General features: G+C 38.0%; 2 protein-coding genes and 1 non-coding gene across 5 annotated transcripts; 2 read left to right on the forward strand and 1 right to left on the reverse strand.

Annotated features, from left to right (window-relative positions):
* Positions 1-1,374: 1,374 nt before the first annotated feature.
* Positions 1,375-8,297, forward strand: LOC137945923 (glycosyltransferase BC10-like). The gene is made up of 2 exons (XM_068792024.1): positions 1,375-2,750; positions 7,430-8,297. Exons 1-2 carry the CDS (start codon positions 2,241-2,243, stop codon positions 8,090-8,092), a joined length of 1,173 nt encoding a protein of 390 aa, XP_068648125.1. The 5' UTR covers positions 1,375-2,240; the 3' UTR covers positions 8,093-8,297.
* Positions 8,298-9,179: 882 nt separating this feature from the next.
* LOC137946050 (uncharacterized) lies at positions 9,180-14,759 on the forward strand. 3 transcript variants are annotated; one of them, XM_068792218.1, is made up of 8 exons: positions 9,180-9,491; positions 9,718-9,810; positions 9,897-10,020; positions 10,844-11,119; positions 12,709-13,012; positions 13,583-13,744; positions 14,082-14,159; positions 14,354-14,759. In XM_068792218.1, the coding sequence occupies exons 4-8, from the start codon at positions 10,881-10,883 to the stop codon at positions 14,426-14,428; spliced, it is 858 nt and encodes a 285-aa protein (XP_068648319.1). In that variant the 5' UTR covers positions 9,180-9,491; positions 9,718-9,810; positions 9,897-10,020; positions 10,844-10,880; the 3' UTR covers positions 14,429-14,759. The 3 variants fall into 3 exon arrangements, with proteins under 3 accessions (XP_068648319.1, XP_068648320.1, XP_068648321.1); XM_068792219.1 differs by having other exon boundaries at positions 13,592-13,744; XM_068792220.1 differs by lacking the exon at positions 13,583-13,744.
* Positions 14,760-18,584: 3,825 nt separating this feature from the next.
* On the reverse strand, positions 18,585-18,657 carry TRNAA-UGC (transfer RNA alanine (anticodon UGC)). Its single transcript has one exon. It is a non-coding gene; the product is annotated as a tRNA-Ala (tRNA).
* Positions 18,658-19,134: the final 477 nt, after the last annotated feature.

Below are 19,134 nucleotides of genomic sequence, written 5' to 3' on the forward strand. Positions count from 1 at the left end.
TTAACTTAATAATTTATAAGAAAGAAAAAGTCTTTGTTTTGTTTTATAAGAGATAAGTTGAAGATATTTGATTACAGAGAATTATGTATTTCATTAATACTTTTATATATTAACATCATATTTTGATGTTATTTATACCTTTATATGTATCATATTTTATAGGTTTCATTTACCAAATAATGGGTTATTGAGTAAATAAATGGATAATCTTTTGTTAGTTATCCATTGTTGATTACATAAAAACATTCGATTGCTTTAATGTAGTCGACTATAAAAGTATTTAATTTTTATCTATAAATTAAAATTTTGTTAAAATATTTAAGTTATTTAGTTATTACACTTATTGTTGATGCAGGAAAATATAAATGGCATGGGTATGCATTGATCACGAGACGTACGAGAAATTAAATGGTGTCTCACTACTTTAGAATTCTCTGCCGTTCCTCATTCAGAAATAAGTTTGGTGTATCATTCAAGAGTTTCTATTCTTTACCAATTTAATTAACATTATTTCAGACTTTTTTGCCATTACACATTTATGGTACGACGGCTTGCATAATTGACCCGCAACTCTTGGAAGTTTGCGGGACCATACTCGACCCTTCTGTAATGGACTAGTCACCCTTGACCACTCCGAGTACTGACTCGGAATTTTATAAACAGGAATCGCATTCCAATTCTTCTTTTTAAACTCTTTAACACCACCATGTTCAAGTTTCCAACATTTTTCCGTAGGCATCTTACGGTGAGAGCTGTTCATGGATGGTATCGCCACTCGCCAGGGCTGCAAATTATTCTAGGTTATTCACTCCAAAATTCGCCATCAAAGATCTGTTCGTACACGTTAGCCTGCACGACATACTGCGGTACCTGATCCAGATCAAGCGCGGCAAATACTAAGAATGAAATCTGGGATTTCCTGGTTATGTACGAAATAATGAATTTATACATTGTAATCGTTCTACTTCTTGTGTTTGAACCTCGTGAAAATCTACGATTTTCTACCTTGTAAGCAAGACGAAGTGTCAATCCTGTCGCATCAAGTGAATTTGAAATGCAAAAAATCATCTGTATCTTTCAAATAGAATTTGATATAGCCAATGGGGATCGGCGGTTCCTGTAAAAAAATTCCAATAGCTTTGAAAGATTCGTAGAAAATCAATTCCCAGAAGAAGAGATCAGAGCCTTGAGGTGAAAGGCTAGACCTCTGCTCAGAGTTCACGCTTCGGATACACGTGTGACTGGAGCCACATGTTGTTAACCGACTCCCTTCCTTCGAGGAATTCGCCAATTCATCAAAGCATCGCTGCTGTCAAAGTAAAACATACCAACAACGGACGATCAGTTCAGGTTCCCACGAATTAAAATAAGACGCCGAACAGTCTGCTATGGTATAAGGGCAAACTCATGCATGCGCCCATGGATATCCTGCTAGCGTGATCTTTGGATTTCTTCACCAACCTTTTCTGGGTTCTCAATTTTTTCGGTTTTTCGAGTGGGCATCATCTTTGGTGCTTCCTGATCTCTTGGAGACTCTTCTTGCCTTTGCTTTCTTTTGTCACTGATATCTGTTCATCTGTTCTATAACCTTCTGTCATGTTCTGCGAGACGTGTCATCGTTCCTTCTGCCTCCTTTACTTTTTACTTTTGAACGTAGAGACGGCTGGTTCTTTTTGACATCTCTACTGGTAAAACCATTGTGGGACAAGTCGGAAGCATTTTACATCAAAACGATTGCAAATCTCCATCTGGATTTCGTGGTTTTGTTGAATCATCCCGAGTGGAGCATCTGGGAAGGTGAATTCTCGTCAGGTTTCCTTCTTCTAGGAGAACAAGAATCGGGAAAATCACATCTGGCTGGTCTTCGTTGTTCAGCATAGACTATATTCGAATCCTCGAGGGAAGGTAAAGTACGCAGAAGCTCCAGAAATCCGGAAATTTCAAATCTGGGTCTTCTTGTTGTTTGAACGCCATCCTCGTTTTAGATGTGGGATGGGGTAATATGCTCTGTTGAACCATTTGTCCTCTGGTACGCAGAAAACAATATCCGATCCTTTCAATAGAAGATGCACTATTTGATTTGTGTATCAGAACGGGTTAAGTCGACCCAGTTGGGAAGTTCTCTTATCGTGGTGAGTTTCAGGTCTAGGAAAGGCCTGGATTTCGTTAAAACAATCGGAAGTGAAATACCCACCAGCTAGAAAGACTAATTCCTTTCGTCTTGAATTCCTATTTTGAAGATGCTGCCTAGGGTTTCCTCAGCAGAGGAAGCAAAAGACGGCGCCACCAGATCACACTCCAGGGCTTTTCCTTTAACCCTTCTCAAATTTTTGCTTCTGTTTCTCGCCTTGGGTCTCGGTTTTTCCTTACTTAGCATGTACTTGACTAGATATTTTGGAGTTCAAAATCTACTTGCCACCTCTCGTCCCAGTTACCGGCCATGCTTTCAAGAACCGAACAATCTCAGTAGGTGGATCAAGCCCCCTTCTAATTTGATGCACTCGATGAATGATGAAGAGCTATTTTGGAGGGCATCCTTTGTGCCTCGTTTGAAGAAGTATCCTTTCAGGAGGGTTCCGAAGGTTGCTTTTATGTTCTTGACAAAAGGACCACTGCCACTATATCCTCTGTGGGAGGAGTTTCTGAAGGGTCATGAAAGGCTTTACTCGATCTATGTTCATTCATTACCATCTTACCATGCCAACTTTCCCCCAAGTTCAGTCTTTTACCGGAAGCAAATCCCCAGCCAGGTAAGATTACCTAATGTACGCAAATGGTTACTATAAAAGGATTTGCTTATGAAAAATGAGCTGAAGATCATTCAACATACTTCTTTTTTTGTTAATTTTTTATTTAATTGAACACTAATTTATTATAGTTAGATGTAGCAGAATATCTTGTATTCTAGATCCTTCTTTTTCATTCACTCTCTTTTATGTGGTGATCAAGGTGGTTATTTTATTTTTATTTTCAAATTTTTAGTTTGTTCATTGATTAATTGACTCTTGAAATATTGACATTCTTGGTGATAATGGTTCAAGTGTGAGGGAGAAGGTTCTTTTTACACTATATGATGAAGAGAAAAAATTATCTGTACACATGAGAATGTAGTTTCAAGCTAAAGTACATGGTTGGATTGAATTATGAAACTTTATTCTGATGGAATTGTTGGGTTGATGAAATGAGCAAATTTTTACCATTAGAAAGTGGATGAAACTTCTAGCTTCGTGGAGTATCAGAGGGAAGATTTCAGTTGGCAGGATTGAACTGAAAAAGAAGATTGAAGAAACTAATGAAGTGGAAAGAGTGAAATCATTCAGCAATAAATTATTACAGCTGTAGGTGACTTTCAGCATTAGTTACAACCTGAAACTCAATGCATGCTATTGATGAAATTCTTGATCGTTCTACATGGTTTTGGTCTGTCATGCCATTGAGACAGAGACTGAATTAAGTGGCACGAAAGATTTCAACTTTGAACTCAGAACATTTAATTTGTACACATCTAGTGATTGAAAAGGTCAGCAAAATGGAACTTCCTTAAAGATGATCCCTCGGTATTGTCATAAAATGCTTGTGCTGCAGGAGGCCATATATTGTCTCTAGGGAAAAGGCTAAAACGGTCATAGCACCTGGAAAAATTTGCCTTCTTATGTAGGCCACATAGAAAAGAAATTCTGTTTTTGTTGAAATTTATATTACCATTCATTACATCTCCTTATTTCAATTGATAGAATAAAATGTACTTACTATTCGGAAACACTTTCGATCGAATTACAATAATCCAATGCAAAATCCTCTTCCTTGGATCATTCACTTTCCAAATATGAATGGTTATTTTAATTCCTCTTAAAAAATAATGTTCTCAAGTTTCACATTTTCTAAGGATTTCATCACTTTGGTAGAATTACTATGCTCCAATGTGGCGAAATCCTCTGCCTTGGATCTTTTTATTTTTTATTTTTATTAAAATGTGAATAGTCACAGTTCCCTCTCTTGACAAATCATTTTCTCATGGTTCAAAGTGTTTTATCAAAAGTCCCTGTAATGTTGGCCTCACCTATGTAATGAGGAATACCATCAAGAGTTGTGGGTTCATTTTAATACATGATGAAAACTAATTCTTCTAGCCTAAGATTATTTAATGTGGCCATAAGTATGAAGTCCTGAAGTTTCGTCTCCCTGGGATTATGTGGTCTATTGTGCTTCTAATGAGCAGTCAAAAATAAATGATGCAAGTGTTATTTTTCATGTTGAGAAACCACTGCCAACAGGGTAAACCTGAGTTTGTAACCATTGTGTTTACCTTGTATTGTCAGACATTTCCAATCTAAAGCTTTGATCTTAGAATGATACTTGGTAGTATTACAATTCACCTATTTTATGAATACCTTTATAGTTTTTTCACAATTTTTTCTTTTTCTGGGTCAACCTTCTAACTCTCAATATACAGTTTTCGCATGTTATGTTCATCCACTCTTTTTGATAGATGCTCTCAAGATTGTCACGTGTGGGTGTAATGGGACTTGTCTCAAGATGTAGACAACCCAATTGAGTCGAACTAGTTAGAATGGATCCAAATGTTCACACTTAAATGCAAGACTCTCAGCAGCCTGTAGAACCTATTTTTTGGTTAAGGCAGATAATTTATTGAAATATTAATAAATTAATACAAACACTGCTGAATGTAGTTTTGACTTATTAGAACTACTATTGCAAACAACTCACTGGTCAAAGAACTGGTTTAAGACTTTTAAGAACCCAGAACTGGGATCAGGTACTATTGTCTTGCTCACAAGGTATATTGACGGTTTAATGTATATAAATTTGGAGTAGAGTTTGAATCATCTGTCTTTCAGCTGGTCTTAAACTGATTGTCTTCTGTATTGTCTTGATTGCAATTAGACGTGATAGTTGTCTCCTGTGTTGTCTTGATTGCAATTAGACGTGATAGTTGTCTCCTGTATTGTCTTGTTTGCAATTAGATGTGATAGTTGAATATTTTGCCAACAGCTTGTCACGCTGTCTTGAGTTAAATAGTTTTACATAGAAACTTTTATCATGTCAGTTAAAATCTCTCAACTCCTTTCTGCTGCTGTTCCTCTTGTTTCGTAAGGTTTCCCATGCCATTAATTATAAGAGAAAGTTTATTATCTGTTTCAGAGATTATCAATTTGGTCTTCGATGCTCTCTCAACTATCAGGAAATCCTAGATGTGTTGGATATTGATCTGATACACCTTCAAAAATATATCAAAAATTCTAATAAATGAACCTGTCCAGATGATGTATTTGTTTGTAATATTTTTATCAAATATATTGCTAAAAAATTGAAGAAGAATATTTTCAAAAGAAGAATCAAGTCTATGATTTAATCAAGTTTCTTTTTATAATCTGAAAAATCCTTTGTCTAATTAAGCTGTAACTAAATGATCTGCTTGCTTTTATCACTTTAAACTTTTTTGTAATCCATTTGGATTTATGGTGGTGTTAGTCTGCTACTTGAGAAAGAAATGGTGCAGTAGTGCAAACCTGTTCAATTTAAAATTTCAAGATTTTCTTTCATTTGAACCTCTGATCATAAATGCATTGATATTAGTTGTTTAGATTGGTTGAAAAAATTATTTTAATAGTTAATGATGAGGTTTTCATTTAAAAAAAATAAAAAATAGTTAATGATGTTTTCATAATCTTGCATGTTGTATTCTTAGAGATAATTTAGCAAAAAAATGTGTACCATGAGAAGCAAGTAAGAATTTTTAAAATGTATTTAAGTAATAAAAGTTCATAAAAGAATCATATGATGCTTAACTATTGCTAATATGACTCTCTAGGTCAACAGACACTGTGTTACTATTTTGGACCATTTTGTCTTTAGATTCAACTCTTCGACTCTTCTAGGATTTGGCCAAATCTGTGATGTAATTCAATGACAATAAAGTTTTATTTTTCCATTTGCCCTAGGTTGGTTTTTCCATTCTTATTAATTTGTACCTATATCTAGGGCAGTCCTGATTCTTGTGTTTCTTATGCTACAAATGGGATAGTTCTGAAAAAAGTCAGTGTTAAACCAAATGAGTATTCTTTAAATGTGTATTCTATTCTCATGCTTTATTATCAAGGATAGTGCCTGTTGTTTGTAGTCATTGTCAAAACATGACATAGTAACAATGACAGATTGTAAAACCGAACTACAGCTATTTATTCTATGACAGTAATTCAGAGGTTGCATCTTACTGAATAATTCATCTTCCATGCAAATTGTCATTTGCATATTTGAATTGTTTCCATTTATACTGAAAACACTCCTAAAAGGTTCTCAGTTAGAGAGATTTTGTGGAGTTGAAATTGAGAAAATTCTTCTTGTACTAAATCTAAGCACCCAAAGAAACAGTTATGTAATTGTAAATTGGAAAGTAACATAGATCAGTATGTATATGTAAAATTCAATGAGCGAACAAGATTAGTTCTAAAACAATAACATCTATTCCTGGGAAATTCCTGCAATCTTCTTACAGAGTTTAATCTTTTTGGGATAAAGCTAGATAAAAGGTACATCATTTCATAGTTTTAAATGTGCTTCACGCCTCATACTAGTTGTCTAACAGTGAGAGAGTTATTTTCGGTGGGAGAATAGTTTTAACACTGGTTTGGGCATGAAAAGAACCTGTGCTTTTCTCTTGGGAAGAGGCTTTATAGCTCTGCTTATTCATTTTTGGAGGAAATGGCCCAACTTCTACAGGATAGAAGAAATTGCTTGTTTTTTCCACCATTTTGTCTTCCATTTTTAGTTCTTACTGGTATCAAGTGAAGAACAGTAGCAGAAAATAAAAATTCATAGTAAGTTATAGGATAATAACAATTCATCTGCTGTTCCTTGATTATCTCTTTTTTTAATGTCCTTTGATTGTCTCATTCATATAAAGAACTCTCTCTCTCTCTGAAAAGAGAACGAGTAAGGCAGATATGTCCTAGAATAATGGGTAGAAGTGTTTGAGACAGCAGTTACCATGATTTTTAAATATCTTAATAGAACTGGTTGTTGCTAGAATTACAAATGTCCTCTTATGAAAATGGTTAGGGATTAGAATAAGGAGATCATTGCTTTGGATAAGAACACTAGGGTGCTCATGAATCAGAATTTCAATTAAGGTCTGAATCAGAAAGGAGATATTTCTGCAGATGATTTGCATATCCTTTTACTTTTGGAACCTAAGAATTCTGTTCAAACCAGGCAGTGTAAAAGATTATTTATACCATGTTCTAATTTAATCATGATACGGGCGCTGATAATTTTGTTAAATTAGTCATTGTATTTTTTGATAATCACTGTAACATTTTTATGTTACTTGTTTGAAACAAGTGTCTCAAGTGTTGAAATTGCTTTTTATCATGACTCTTAGCTTATGTGTTTATTATATGCTCTACAGGTTTCAGAGTGGGGCCAGATGAGCATGTGTGATGCCGAACGACGACTCCTTGCAAATGCATTACTCGACATATCTAACGAGTGGTTTATACTCCTGTCGGAGTCATGCATCCCTCTCTTTAACTTCAGCATCATTTACAAATATTTGACAAAATCCCAGCATAGTTTTGTTGGCTCGTTTGATGACCCTGGGCCCTATGGGAGGGGCCGCTATAATGAAAAGATGGCACCTGAGGTTAACATCACAGATTGGCGGAAAGGGTCCCAGTGGTTTGCTGTCACCCGGATGCTTGCAGTGAATATAGTTGAAGACACAACTTTCTACCCAAAGTTCAAAGAGTTCTGCCGACCCCCTTGCTATGTGGATGAGCATTACTTCCCAACAATGCTATCAATAAGAGCTCCACAGCTCTTGGCTAACAGAAGCACTACATGGGTGGACTGGTCAAGAGGTGGGCCACACCCAGCAACCTTCGGGAGTGCAGATATTACAAAGGAATTTCTACAGAAAGTTCTTCAAGACCGGAGCTGTTTGTACAATAACCAGCCCTCTTCTGTTTGTTTTCTTTTTGCACGAAAGTTTGCTCCTAGTGCACTGGAGCCTCTTTTAAATCTTGCACCCAGCTACCTGGGCTTCGGTCAGAAACAGCAAAAGCAGTCTTGAGTGGGATTTTCTCTGTTCGTTATTCCCATATCATTTCTCTTTTCTGTGAAGCTTACGTATTATTTTCAGGTAGGCTCAGAGATCAGTTTAATGCTAAATGCCCTGAGGTGTATACGGGTTTCATACAGGGTTCGTTGTACAGCAAATTAATTCTCATATCTTATTCCGTACAGTCTTTATTGATAAGCAGCTGAATTTTGGGCTATCTTTGCTCTCCATTTAACACTAATTTCTATTGAGATGATTTGTGATATGTATGCAGTTTCATTGGCTTACATTTGCAGGTATTCAAATGGGTTCTGATTCCTTCTTCCGTCTCTTTCCTCTCTCTTCTCTTCACTCTTCACTATGTGCATTGTTGGTGAAGTTGCTCTTTCTTGGTATCATCTTGTACCTGAAATTCGATGGGGATGGGTTTGGTACTTTGTGCCTCCAGGTTTATGCATAAGCAGCTAAAGTTTCATTATAGATACCTGAATAAAATTAAATGAACGATTCATTAGTGGATGGGCCTTCGGAAGCCCGGAAGGCCAAAAGGAAACAATTGTCTTTGAGGTGGGCCCGCCAATTATGCAAAGTGACATATTACACAATTGGAAATCCATTAGCGGTTTCGGTTTGAAAAGTGGCCCTCCTCCCTCATTGCCGAAGATTTTTCAATACTTCCACCCCACCGCGGTAAATGCTACTCCGTACATTGGCCCCACAGAACCCAGCATCCTGATTGGCAGTCCAGCAGACGAGTAACAGTTGGGTTGGCGAGAAACTCTAGTTAAGTAACCCCAGTAAAGTCGGTAGCAGAAGATAATTATTGATCGGCCTGAAATTATAAAATTGGAAAATGGAACAGAAACGGCGTCACACTCGACGGACGTTTAACGCTGTCAAATGCCAGTTACGAATAGGGACGCTGTAATATCCCCGTTCATTATGTTTCTCTCAGGAAAGAACTTTACGGCGATTAATGAGGTAACGAGGCAACGGGTAGCTGTGACCAATTAGGTAAACGGGAAAACGGAGCGAGAAACGGACGATGTTATAAAGTGCGGTTTTGAATGGGCGAGAGGGCATCTCGTTGGATCAAAGTTCTGGTTCTCGTCCCTGTTCCTCTTTTCTTCGTCTCTCTCTTTCCGCTCTCTGTATTTACCGGAAATTTGTGTTGAGTGCTTCAGAATTAAGTGAACGGAGCAGAAATTTAAGAATTGTAATGTATGAGTGCTTCTGTTCTTGAAGAAGGCATCCTTGCATTTTGAGAAGAAGCTCGATTTCTCTAATTTCTTTTTATTTTTCGCGGTTTTGGTGGAGAATAGCTGTTTAATTCTCAGAGTTGTTTGTTTCTGTGGAGATTCGCTGATTTGTTGATCGACTGCTGAGAGCTGGAGAGAATTGTGAGCTCAAGGTTGGTAATTGTTAACTGTCTGTTATCGCTGTTTCTTTCTGTTGAACTTTTACAGATTAATGCCTCTGTGTTATTTCTCTTTTCTTCCTAGACTCGTAGTGGTATTCTTCAGGGGATTTTTTTCGTGAAGAAAAATTTCTTTCTGCAACAACTGATCTTGAAGCTTGAGTTTCGAACGCCTCAACTTGATTGATTTCTGAGTTATCTTCGTAATTCCTTTTTACAGAAGGAGAGAGCTGAAGTGATCCGTGGACTCTGTAAATTCTATGAGGAATTTTCAATTACACGCGAGAAAAATGGCGAATTTGCAGTATTCGAGGTTGAAGTCTTCATGCAGATCTTATTAAAAAGTTACATTTCAGGTCGAGAGCTAATCTTCTTTCTTGGTATCCTCCCTTTCTGCAGTTTACGGAGATCGACGTAAGCGTTTGTACTTCTGGTTCGTCTGCTGGCCTTTTCATGTGAAGGCGAACTCTTCACTTATCTCAGATATATTTTCGAAGATCCTACAGCAAGCTGTCGAATTTAGGTATTAAACAGGATAATAGCTTTGATTTCATGGATATCGCTCGTTTAATTTTGCCTCATCCTAGCTTGTCCCTGTGATTGAGACATCCTCTCCGCTCCTCAGCTTTGGTTGAAATTCGCGAGGTTCCAACATGACCACGAGTCGAGTAACTGGCAGAAATTTTGACTTCTGATTTTCGCAAGCTCTCTCAATTTTGACTAATAGTAAAGGCTTTCTCAGTTCTTCTGTCATCTCATTATTCTAAATCATCTCTAGTTTATGGCTCTTCCGATCATCTTCCTTAAGTATTTTTGCTTCTTGTTTCAATCTCATTTTTTTCTTAGTAACCATTGATTTTTCGAGATTTTCTGTTCGACTTGTTGCAACTTTGAAGTCATATTTTCCTTTAATAATGGCAAGAAATCAAAATGCATCAATTTTGACCGCCTTCTTCCTTTTATCGTAATATGTAATTCGTTAAATGATGAGTTCGAACTTCTTTAATTCTTACCAGAAAAAAAGAAAGAAGATGAGTTGCAACTTCTTTCCGCATCTTCATTTCCGATATGCAAACTTCATCAATATGTTTGGGGATATTTTTTTTATTTTGTTATTTTAAAACATTACTAATCCCTTTCATGTCTCGGTTTAATTTTCTTTCCAAGTAAAATGTCTGTTTCCAATTTAGAAACTAGTTAAATTCTTTCATCTTGTTTCAACTTCTATGCTGCCGTGATTTATCTGAAATGCGTTGTACCCGATCGGTCTCCTTGTAGTGGAAAGGCATAAAACCTAACTCTTGGTTTTTGGAAATAACTAACCATGGTTAGTGGACGGTTGGCAGGTGTTGGTCTTTTATATATTCTAAGAAGTGGAGGAAGATGGAAAGGGAAGTCAGGAATCAGCAACAGCGAGGTGACGGGGGATGTACAGGAGGTGCTCAGGTAGAGCCGGACTTCTTCTTACAGTGGGGAAATCGAAAGCGGCTGAGGTGCGTGAAAGTTCAGGTAAAAGACGACGGCACCGAGAAAACCACAGTTCGAGTCGGCCGTCGTGTCGTCAGAGCCGACAAGGACTCCAACCTCATCTTGCGGCACCCTTCGCCCCATCGCGTTCTTAGGTAATCTTAATTGAAAGTTTTCGTTACTTTATTTTTTAGGTTTTTTGAGTTTTTGAATTGTTATGATTAGACAGCAATCTAGATTAATTTCATTAACAACATCAAATGTTTAAAATAAAGGTTACATAATCTTTAATGTTGTTCTAAAATAAATGTATGAATCTTCTTCTGGTGTTAAGTAAAAAACTAAAAGAGTTTGTGGAAATCGAAATTAGTTGACAAAAGTCAAAAACTGTACAAAGTGTCAATGCTAATGAGGTAAAGTAGAAAAAATAATTATAAATAATAGATTATACTTTTCTTGAGCGAGTTCATATGAAGGTGGAGTAATCCCCACTTAATCCGGTGGGGTGCCAGCAGGAGCGGAGTCTCTGCGCGCGAACGTTACGGTTCTGGTTTTGTCCAGACATCAGAACTCGAAACGTTATATGACGCTGGGCATCTGAGCAACTGCTGGATTGTTTGTTGGGAAACGTCTGGTTGGATTTTCAAGTGCAGCTAGCCGTAACTACCCCAAACACTCGAAATCTCGACCTTACCCGTGGTTATCTTTTATTGATTACAAATTATCAAATAGTTCTTTCATGTACCCGCACTGATAATGCCGGAATCAGTGTGAGAAGCAGGTTTGTTCGAGAGTGCCTTTGGCTTCGTGTTTTTTTCCTTCGTTGTTTTTACCTCTTCTATCCACATTTTTAGTATTAGGCACTGGGCACTGGCTCTGGCACTGGTTTTGGTGAAGAACTTTATGTACTTGACAATCAGGGGCTCTTCTTGATTTTATTTTTGTTTCAGAAAAGCCTGAGGTAGATCTAATCTACTCGGTTAGACTATTGATATGTTTCAGAATTTGGAAAATTCAAAATACACGAATTTCCCTCTGACATTGGCACTGGCACGTAGTTCCAGAAGCCATAGTGGATCGTCTTCCTTTGACTCATCAGTGATTTTTAAAATATTTTTCTCTTCAAAGTTATATAAATTAAAGTCATCCTAGTGGATGTGTCTTTTACATTCTGCGGGGTGTGGAATCCGTACGACACGTGGTGGCTGATTTGACAAGGGTTGCCATCAAGGGACCAAGATTGCATGGATGGCCAGGCAAGAGAAGCGGTCCCACCGATCTCTTCATGATGGAGAAACGTGACCTACATCTTAGTGCGACACGTAATCTCAACTGGCGATGAGTTTTAAGGACTCAGATTGACGCCTTCTTTGGCAATCCGCTCGTTTCTTCTTCCGTGTGCACGTCAGTTGTGATTTTTTTTATTTTAATGTTCTCTGTTCTGCTTCCTCTTTGACGTAATCGTTGTCCGTCGATTTATTCTCCTACACGGTCGCTGAAGCTCCTTGCAGCAGCCGTGAGCACTCTCTGTGCAGCTAGTGCGATCGGTTCTCCGGAAGGGTGTTTGTGTCATTTCAATCCATTCCGTTATTTTACGTTTTTTGCGGATTAGTTTGGCATGTTAGGCTAGAGACAAGATTCAAACAAAAGGAAAAGTAAGGTTTTAGGTTTTTCTTTTAAAACTCGTAAAAGCTTTTTCTTTCCTTCGACTCATTGAACACATGTTATACTTTTATTGTTGAAGGAATTCGGAGAGCTCGGCTGCGATGAAAGGGCAAAGCAATGGTATACGAGGTGGATCGCCCGAGAGCGCGGAGGTAAGAGTACACAATAACCACAACGGCGACGCCGGAGGAAGTGGATCCTCGGAGACAGGACAGGATAAGAAAGGTACGGGGTCGTCCTCGGGTAGCGAAGCAACAGTATGGCCCAAGTTCACCATCGCCCTCACCAACAAGGAGAAGGAGGAGGATTTTTGGGCGATCAAGGGCTCCAAGCTCCCCCAAAGGCCGAAGAAAAGATCGAAATTCATCCAGAGAACCCTCAATGTGAGCATCCTTGTCCGATCTTTTCTGTTCCATGTCATTTTTTCGGTTTCTTTCTTTTAATTTATTTCTTGCATGGTTGAAAATGTAGCTTGAAATGAATAACTGAATACATACCTATAAATAAAAAGGAAAGTATTAATAGGGTGAAAATATAATAGCAGTTGATCTAACGATGCTCCTGGCTTCTCGCGGAGCCATGGTGGCCTGAAACGGATGAATAAAATGTAAGCTCTAGGAATTTTTCCTTTCAAAATAACCTCGATTTGGCAAATAATCATCTGGTGCGGCTTTTTAAACCTGGGGAGGTCCGATCCGATGTCCTTTCTTGACGGGTGCCATCAAAATTTTAAAAATGTCTGTCGTAGAATCTGATACCTCGAAGAAGCCTCTTGATCTTTTGCCCTCCCTCTGTTGCCCTTCGGGGTATTTCTGGAAACATATAACCTGGTTACATATGGCTATGATCTGAACGTGTCAGTAGGTACCTTCGGGGTATTTCTGGAAACAGATAACCTGGTTACATATGGCTATGCTCTGAACTTTTTCACTAGGGTACTAATTTCTAGACAGCTTGGCCAGTACGAGTCTGTAAAAGGGCTGTATTTTGAAAGGGGCGTGAGCATTGATCCTTATCTACATGTTACAAGAGAGGGACCGGACTTCGCGTGTATTTCGAGAATGGCATTCCTTATCTGTGGTGGCAGTTATATAATTCAGGAAGGACGACTTGGGGTTAGTGGCATTCACTCATAACATTTTTGCTAATTCTGGGTGTTGACCAATTTAAATCCTAGGTATTTTAGCCTCCATTAAAATGAGGGATCATCCGAGTCCACGGATGTTTAGTTTGAACTTGGAAGTTTTCAGAAAAATGTGAAACAGTTCCTCAAAATGCCTTCTATTTCAAGTTGTGATTTGTGAATGCTTTGGTCATATACTCATGTTAGAGAATCTCAAGTCTTAAACCAATTTTCTTTCTCTGCATTTCAATGGATGTTATACTTGATTGAATAATCCGGATCATCATCTCCGATAGACTAATTCCTAGGGTGGATTGTCCTTGGTGCAGTTAGTCAGCCCCGGTACGTGGCTGTGCGACTTGACCCTGGAAAGGTACGAGGTCAGGGAGAAAAAGATCTCCAAGAAGGTAAAATCAAGCTCCGTTGTTGAACGTTTTACATGTAAAAACACACACATAAATTCTTTATAATCAAGAAATCTGCTGCGTCTACTCTTCCTTACGCGTAGTCCAATTCGATTTGTTGAATGTATGGAATACATCCGAGTTGAGATGTTGGTTCTTGTTTTCCTTACGGAAATTCCTCTGATCTCATTTGACAGAGACCGAGAGGGTTGAAGGCAATGGGAAACATGGAAAGCGACTCGGAGCAGATAGAGAAAAAGGAATGCTTCTGACGGCTGACCTGAGTGAGAGGTTCCCTCCTCTTCAAGAAAGGGAAGGCAAAGCCCTTGTGGTTGGTCACTCTTCGTGTTAATATTAATTGTACAACTATAATCATATTCCTTCATTTCCGGTGAAAATGCAGGGCCTCTCCCTCCCGTCCTCTGTAACTCCTAATGTTAGGCAGGACAAGGAAGAATCGCTGAGGCTCTCATTTTCTGTAAAACTTTGTAACTTAGATTGTGGAATACAAGATGAGTCAATTCCTCACTGTTTCAGAAAAAAAAAAAAAAAAACTAGAGAGGTTTTTCTTGTCGATCGTGAGAAAAGAGGAGCCAGTCTGTGATTGTATTGTGTACCACTACTGTTTATATCTGTTAGATTTAAGATTTACAAAGTTTAACTTAACAGAATTCTATGTGCAGTGTGAACTCTTTGAAAAAAATAGGTAATAATAAATATTTATTTAAAATTTAAATGTTTATCACTATTTATGAAGTAATTTTAGAATATATTAGACTACATGAGAATTACAGAAAAATAAATAAAATAAAATTCCAGGTAATATTCGCTAGTAAGGAGAATATTATTACTAATACATGTGAGGGAATCCATCATAAGACTTACTAGTGTGATTATTATTTATGAGCAAGAGTGAGGGTGAGCATGGATCGGTTGAAGCTTTGAATCTGACCCTGAAACCTTAACCCTAAAAAAAAAAATTTTAAAAAAAAAAAACCTTAAACTCCCTATTTACCCAGTCCCCGTAAACTTGCCTTAACCCCATAAACTTGACCCACCTCTATCCCATCCCTAACTAATTTTATATCCCTACCTCGTCATAAGAGGTCGGGTTTGGAAAAACCTGTCCTCGTTTTCCCGTTCTAAAATTTGATGGTGTTTTTTTTGGGCTCATTTCCTACCTAGTAAGATAAAATCCAAATTTTAGTTTTTGGGTCAAGATCGGATCGGATTTCCCACCGAACCCGACCCGATGCCCACCGGGAGATGTCGATGGACTCCTTCCCGACACGCAAAGTCTGAATTCCGTGCTCTCATTATTCGCTACAGCAAGCGGTAGTTCGTTGGGAACAAACAACTGGGCCGTCATTTACTTATAACAGAGCGAGACACGTCAGCGGGTAAACGTGTGCATCACATTAACATTTAATGGTCTGTGGATACTCACGTGCTTAATTGTCTTCTCCACGTGCGTTAAATTCTAATGTTGATAGTTTGTGAAGAACGAAGATACCAATTACTTTCCCAGTATTTCTGTTTTGATTTTTTATGCCTGTTATATATAATTTTAATAAAGTAAGAGTAAAATAATAACAATTTAAATAAATTACATTTTAATAATATTAAAATAATCATAAAAATCAATCCAAGCTTAGTTAATTGATCTGTATGAGTTAGGAATAAAATCACTGGGTAAGGAGATATCAACTCCAAATTAAAAATAGTTCACTAGTTAAGGGAGGTATCTCGATTAGATTTAATTTTTTTATAGATTCAAAAAACATTCCTTGCTTGGTTGATTAACCATAAAAAACTAGATATTTCGCCTCAGACCTAGTAATTTGTAAATAATAATAATTCATTTTTTTGGTCATCTCTACCACAATGACTAGCACTTCTAGTAGCCAATATAATAAACATCATCTTTTTAACTAATTTTAAAAAAAAAATCCCATGAAGAATTCCATAGCCCATGTAACAACCATTTATTCCAAGCACTGAAACATTACTCCATGGGAGCCATTGGGCTAACAGTATGAAGCACAAAGAAATACCATCCCATGAAGAATTGGATACCCCATGTAAAACCACTTATTCTGAGAACTAAAACGTTACTCCATGAGAGCCATTGGGCTAACATGACTTGGTGTTTGGTTAACAGTGATCTGCAAACACATGTGGGACCGCATGTCTAACTTTGTTTGGGTTAGCAGGCCTGACCAAGAAGATGTGCCGCTTGCATCTGGTCATTCCTCCTTTATTCACTGACAATGAAGATGTGCTTCCTTACGGTGCAGCACTGCATGCATCTTTGGCTACAGGGTGTTCGAATTCCTTCAGAGATATTACTTCTGCAATAACAGATGCAAGTGTACAAGTGCAATCTTTTATCATAGAATGGAAACATGAAGACCTGACATTTAATAGAGGAACTTTCGTGCAAAATTAATAAAGTATCGACGACCCTTGTTTTTTCTATTACATGACGATGCATCTAAGACGCGTTGGTGCAGCAATTGCGAAGAGTATGACAACACCGGAACAACTTCTAGTCCTAAACACACGCACATCTATTTCCGTGAGATTATTATTACGTTCTGCGAAGTGCAACCTCTGTCCACTCAAAAGAAAATAACACCAGCATTTTCAATTTACAAACAGATTCGCCAAACCAGAACCTGATTCCCGTAGCAGGAGAACTTACTAAGCATAAAAAATCAATCCAACAGTCATGTGTACAAAAAGAAGCATCAAGAGTAACAAAACAATATGGCAGAAAGAAATATCTCCATATAATATGCAATGTCGAATACATCATCAATCGGATACCATGTATGGAACCTTATTCCCTACCCCAACATTTGGATCTCCTTCTCCAACAGGCATCCATCAGAGGATCCAAAACAGAAATCCGAATCCAAACGCCTCCAAATCCCCGAACAACCTCAAGAAAAAGAAGATCCAAATGTCGCTGTAAAAATTCTACCACCAAACGCGTGAATGAACGCCAACCAAACGCAAAATCACAAAAAAGACCTAAACGATTCCCGTCAAAATAAGTACGAAACCAGGGGAACCGCCGAACTCCGGACGGAGGCTTCAACGGAAGAACGATCCGAGGAAGAAAGCGGACAATGAGACTAGAACAGCCACGAAGAGGGAGGGGGAGACACCAGCAGCCGCGGAGGTAGGAGCCGGAGCGGGAGAATCAGCGGCGAACGACTCACCGGCGAAGGCGATTACCGTGAGGACGAGGACCATGAAGAAGGCGGCGAAGTTTCTGGCGGTGAAAGACTCCATTGCTGCTCTGTTCTTTCGCCTTTGTTTTCCGCTAAGAAAAGCTTCTTGTAGAGGACGACGGAGACGAGAGAAGGAGCAGTGTTGGATCTGTCGGGGAGGGAGCTTATATATAGGTGCAGAGGTTTCGGGCAGGAAAGCTGACCGCGACCGGGCATCTGCCCAAAAAGACAGCCTGTCTTTGCGGTTACAAACATATTGACAGTTGGCTTCCACTGGTCCCGGTGTATTCTCAGCTCTATTATTTTCCTAAACCTTTCGTGGCTAATAAAATCAAAAAAGAAGTTTTTGACTACCAAGCGGCTGACCCACGCCATCCTTTTTCATTTATGGACATAAATACCCTCAACTTTGCAGAAAAATTACAGAGAAAAAGTAAAGCACTTCTTCGTCTCGGGAAAATCACAGATTGCCCAAAGACCAATTCGACCGTGTTAACCTTGCAACTTCGACACGATCCCCATGATTTTCTGCACTGGTCGACAAAAGCTGAGATAATACACTTACGAACGACACATGTTAGGCAATACAATCGGTAAGAGTCGACCACATGGTGTGGGCCCAACGGTGAGACGGAATGTCACCTTCTATATAATTATCTAGCTTAAGATATGAAGAATATTAATTAATCTTGCCTTTGTATCTCTCTTAAATTTATATAACATAAAAGTGTCCCACGGTGGACCCTACAAATTGTGTTGCACGATCCAAGTCATAGGGCATACGTAATCGTAACATAAATTGATAGAAGACCTTAAAAATAAATAAATAAAGCGGAAGACCATGTGTAAAACCTTGATGATGACCGGAAAAAGTTACATTTAAGCACCCAAAGGTGAATCTCCAAAATCCAATTGGTCGAAGAGAAAAGACGAAACAGATCAAACTGGGTGACTTGACGTAACAGCAAAGAGGACAGAGCAAAGGTCTTCTTCTTCTTCTTCTTGAAGACTTTTAGCAGCACTTCTTATATTAAATAGCTGATCTAAGCACATTGGTCGGAGTGGAATGATTTTTGTGAAAACATTTGAGGGAGGAAACTTTAAAGAGACTTTTTGGTTCACTATGTATCAATGAGAAGACACATGAAGATCATTCCAAAGACAAAAGTACTAAACAAAATTACTTCAATGGAGATGCGGGGTATCGAACCCCGTACCTCTCGCATGCAAAGCGAGCGCTCTACCATGTGAGCTACATCCCCTTACACTTAAAATGATAAAACAAAATTTAAATCTTTAAATTAAATTAAACATTTCAAATTTTGATTTTTTTTTAACCATTTATTTGGTAAGACATGCATTCATGATAATGGTCCTTTGAGATTTTTTTATCAAATATTTATAATTAAAATTGTTGGAAGATAGAGCCCAAGCCCACACGACCAAGGAAGGTTCACATACCTAAGAGTATTATAAAATAGGCCCAAACACATAAGAAGTAGGACTCACAATGATTACCATGAGCTGACATTCTTATCACATCAATTGGAATATCAAGAATGACTCACAAAAATATCTTTATCTTATGGTCATGTCGGAGAAGAGTTCTAGTTTGAATTATGTTTGTTTTTTTTACCTATATTAAGTTATTTATTTATGCTAAGACTTATATTTAAGTGTTAAAGTTTGGGTGTAATTGGGACAATGGTAGTTTTATTGTAATTGGATTCTACTACATT

This window comes from Aristolochia californica, unplaced genomic scaffold, assembly GCF_029961685.1.
Source record: "Aristolochia californica isolate CCGP_79_NKW_82.1479 unplaced genomic scaffold, dmAriCali1.0.hap1 SCAF_12, whole genome shotgun sequence".
In the NCBI taxonomy this organism is placed as follows: domain Eukaryota; kingdom Viridiplantae; phylum Streptophyta; class Magnoliopsida; order Piperales; family Aristolochiaceae; genus Aristolochia; species Aristolochia californica.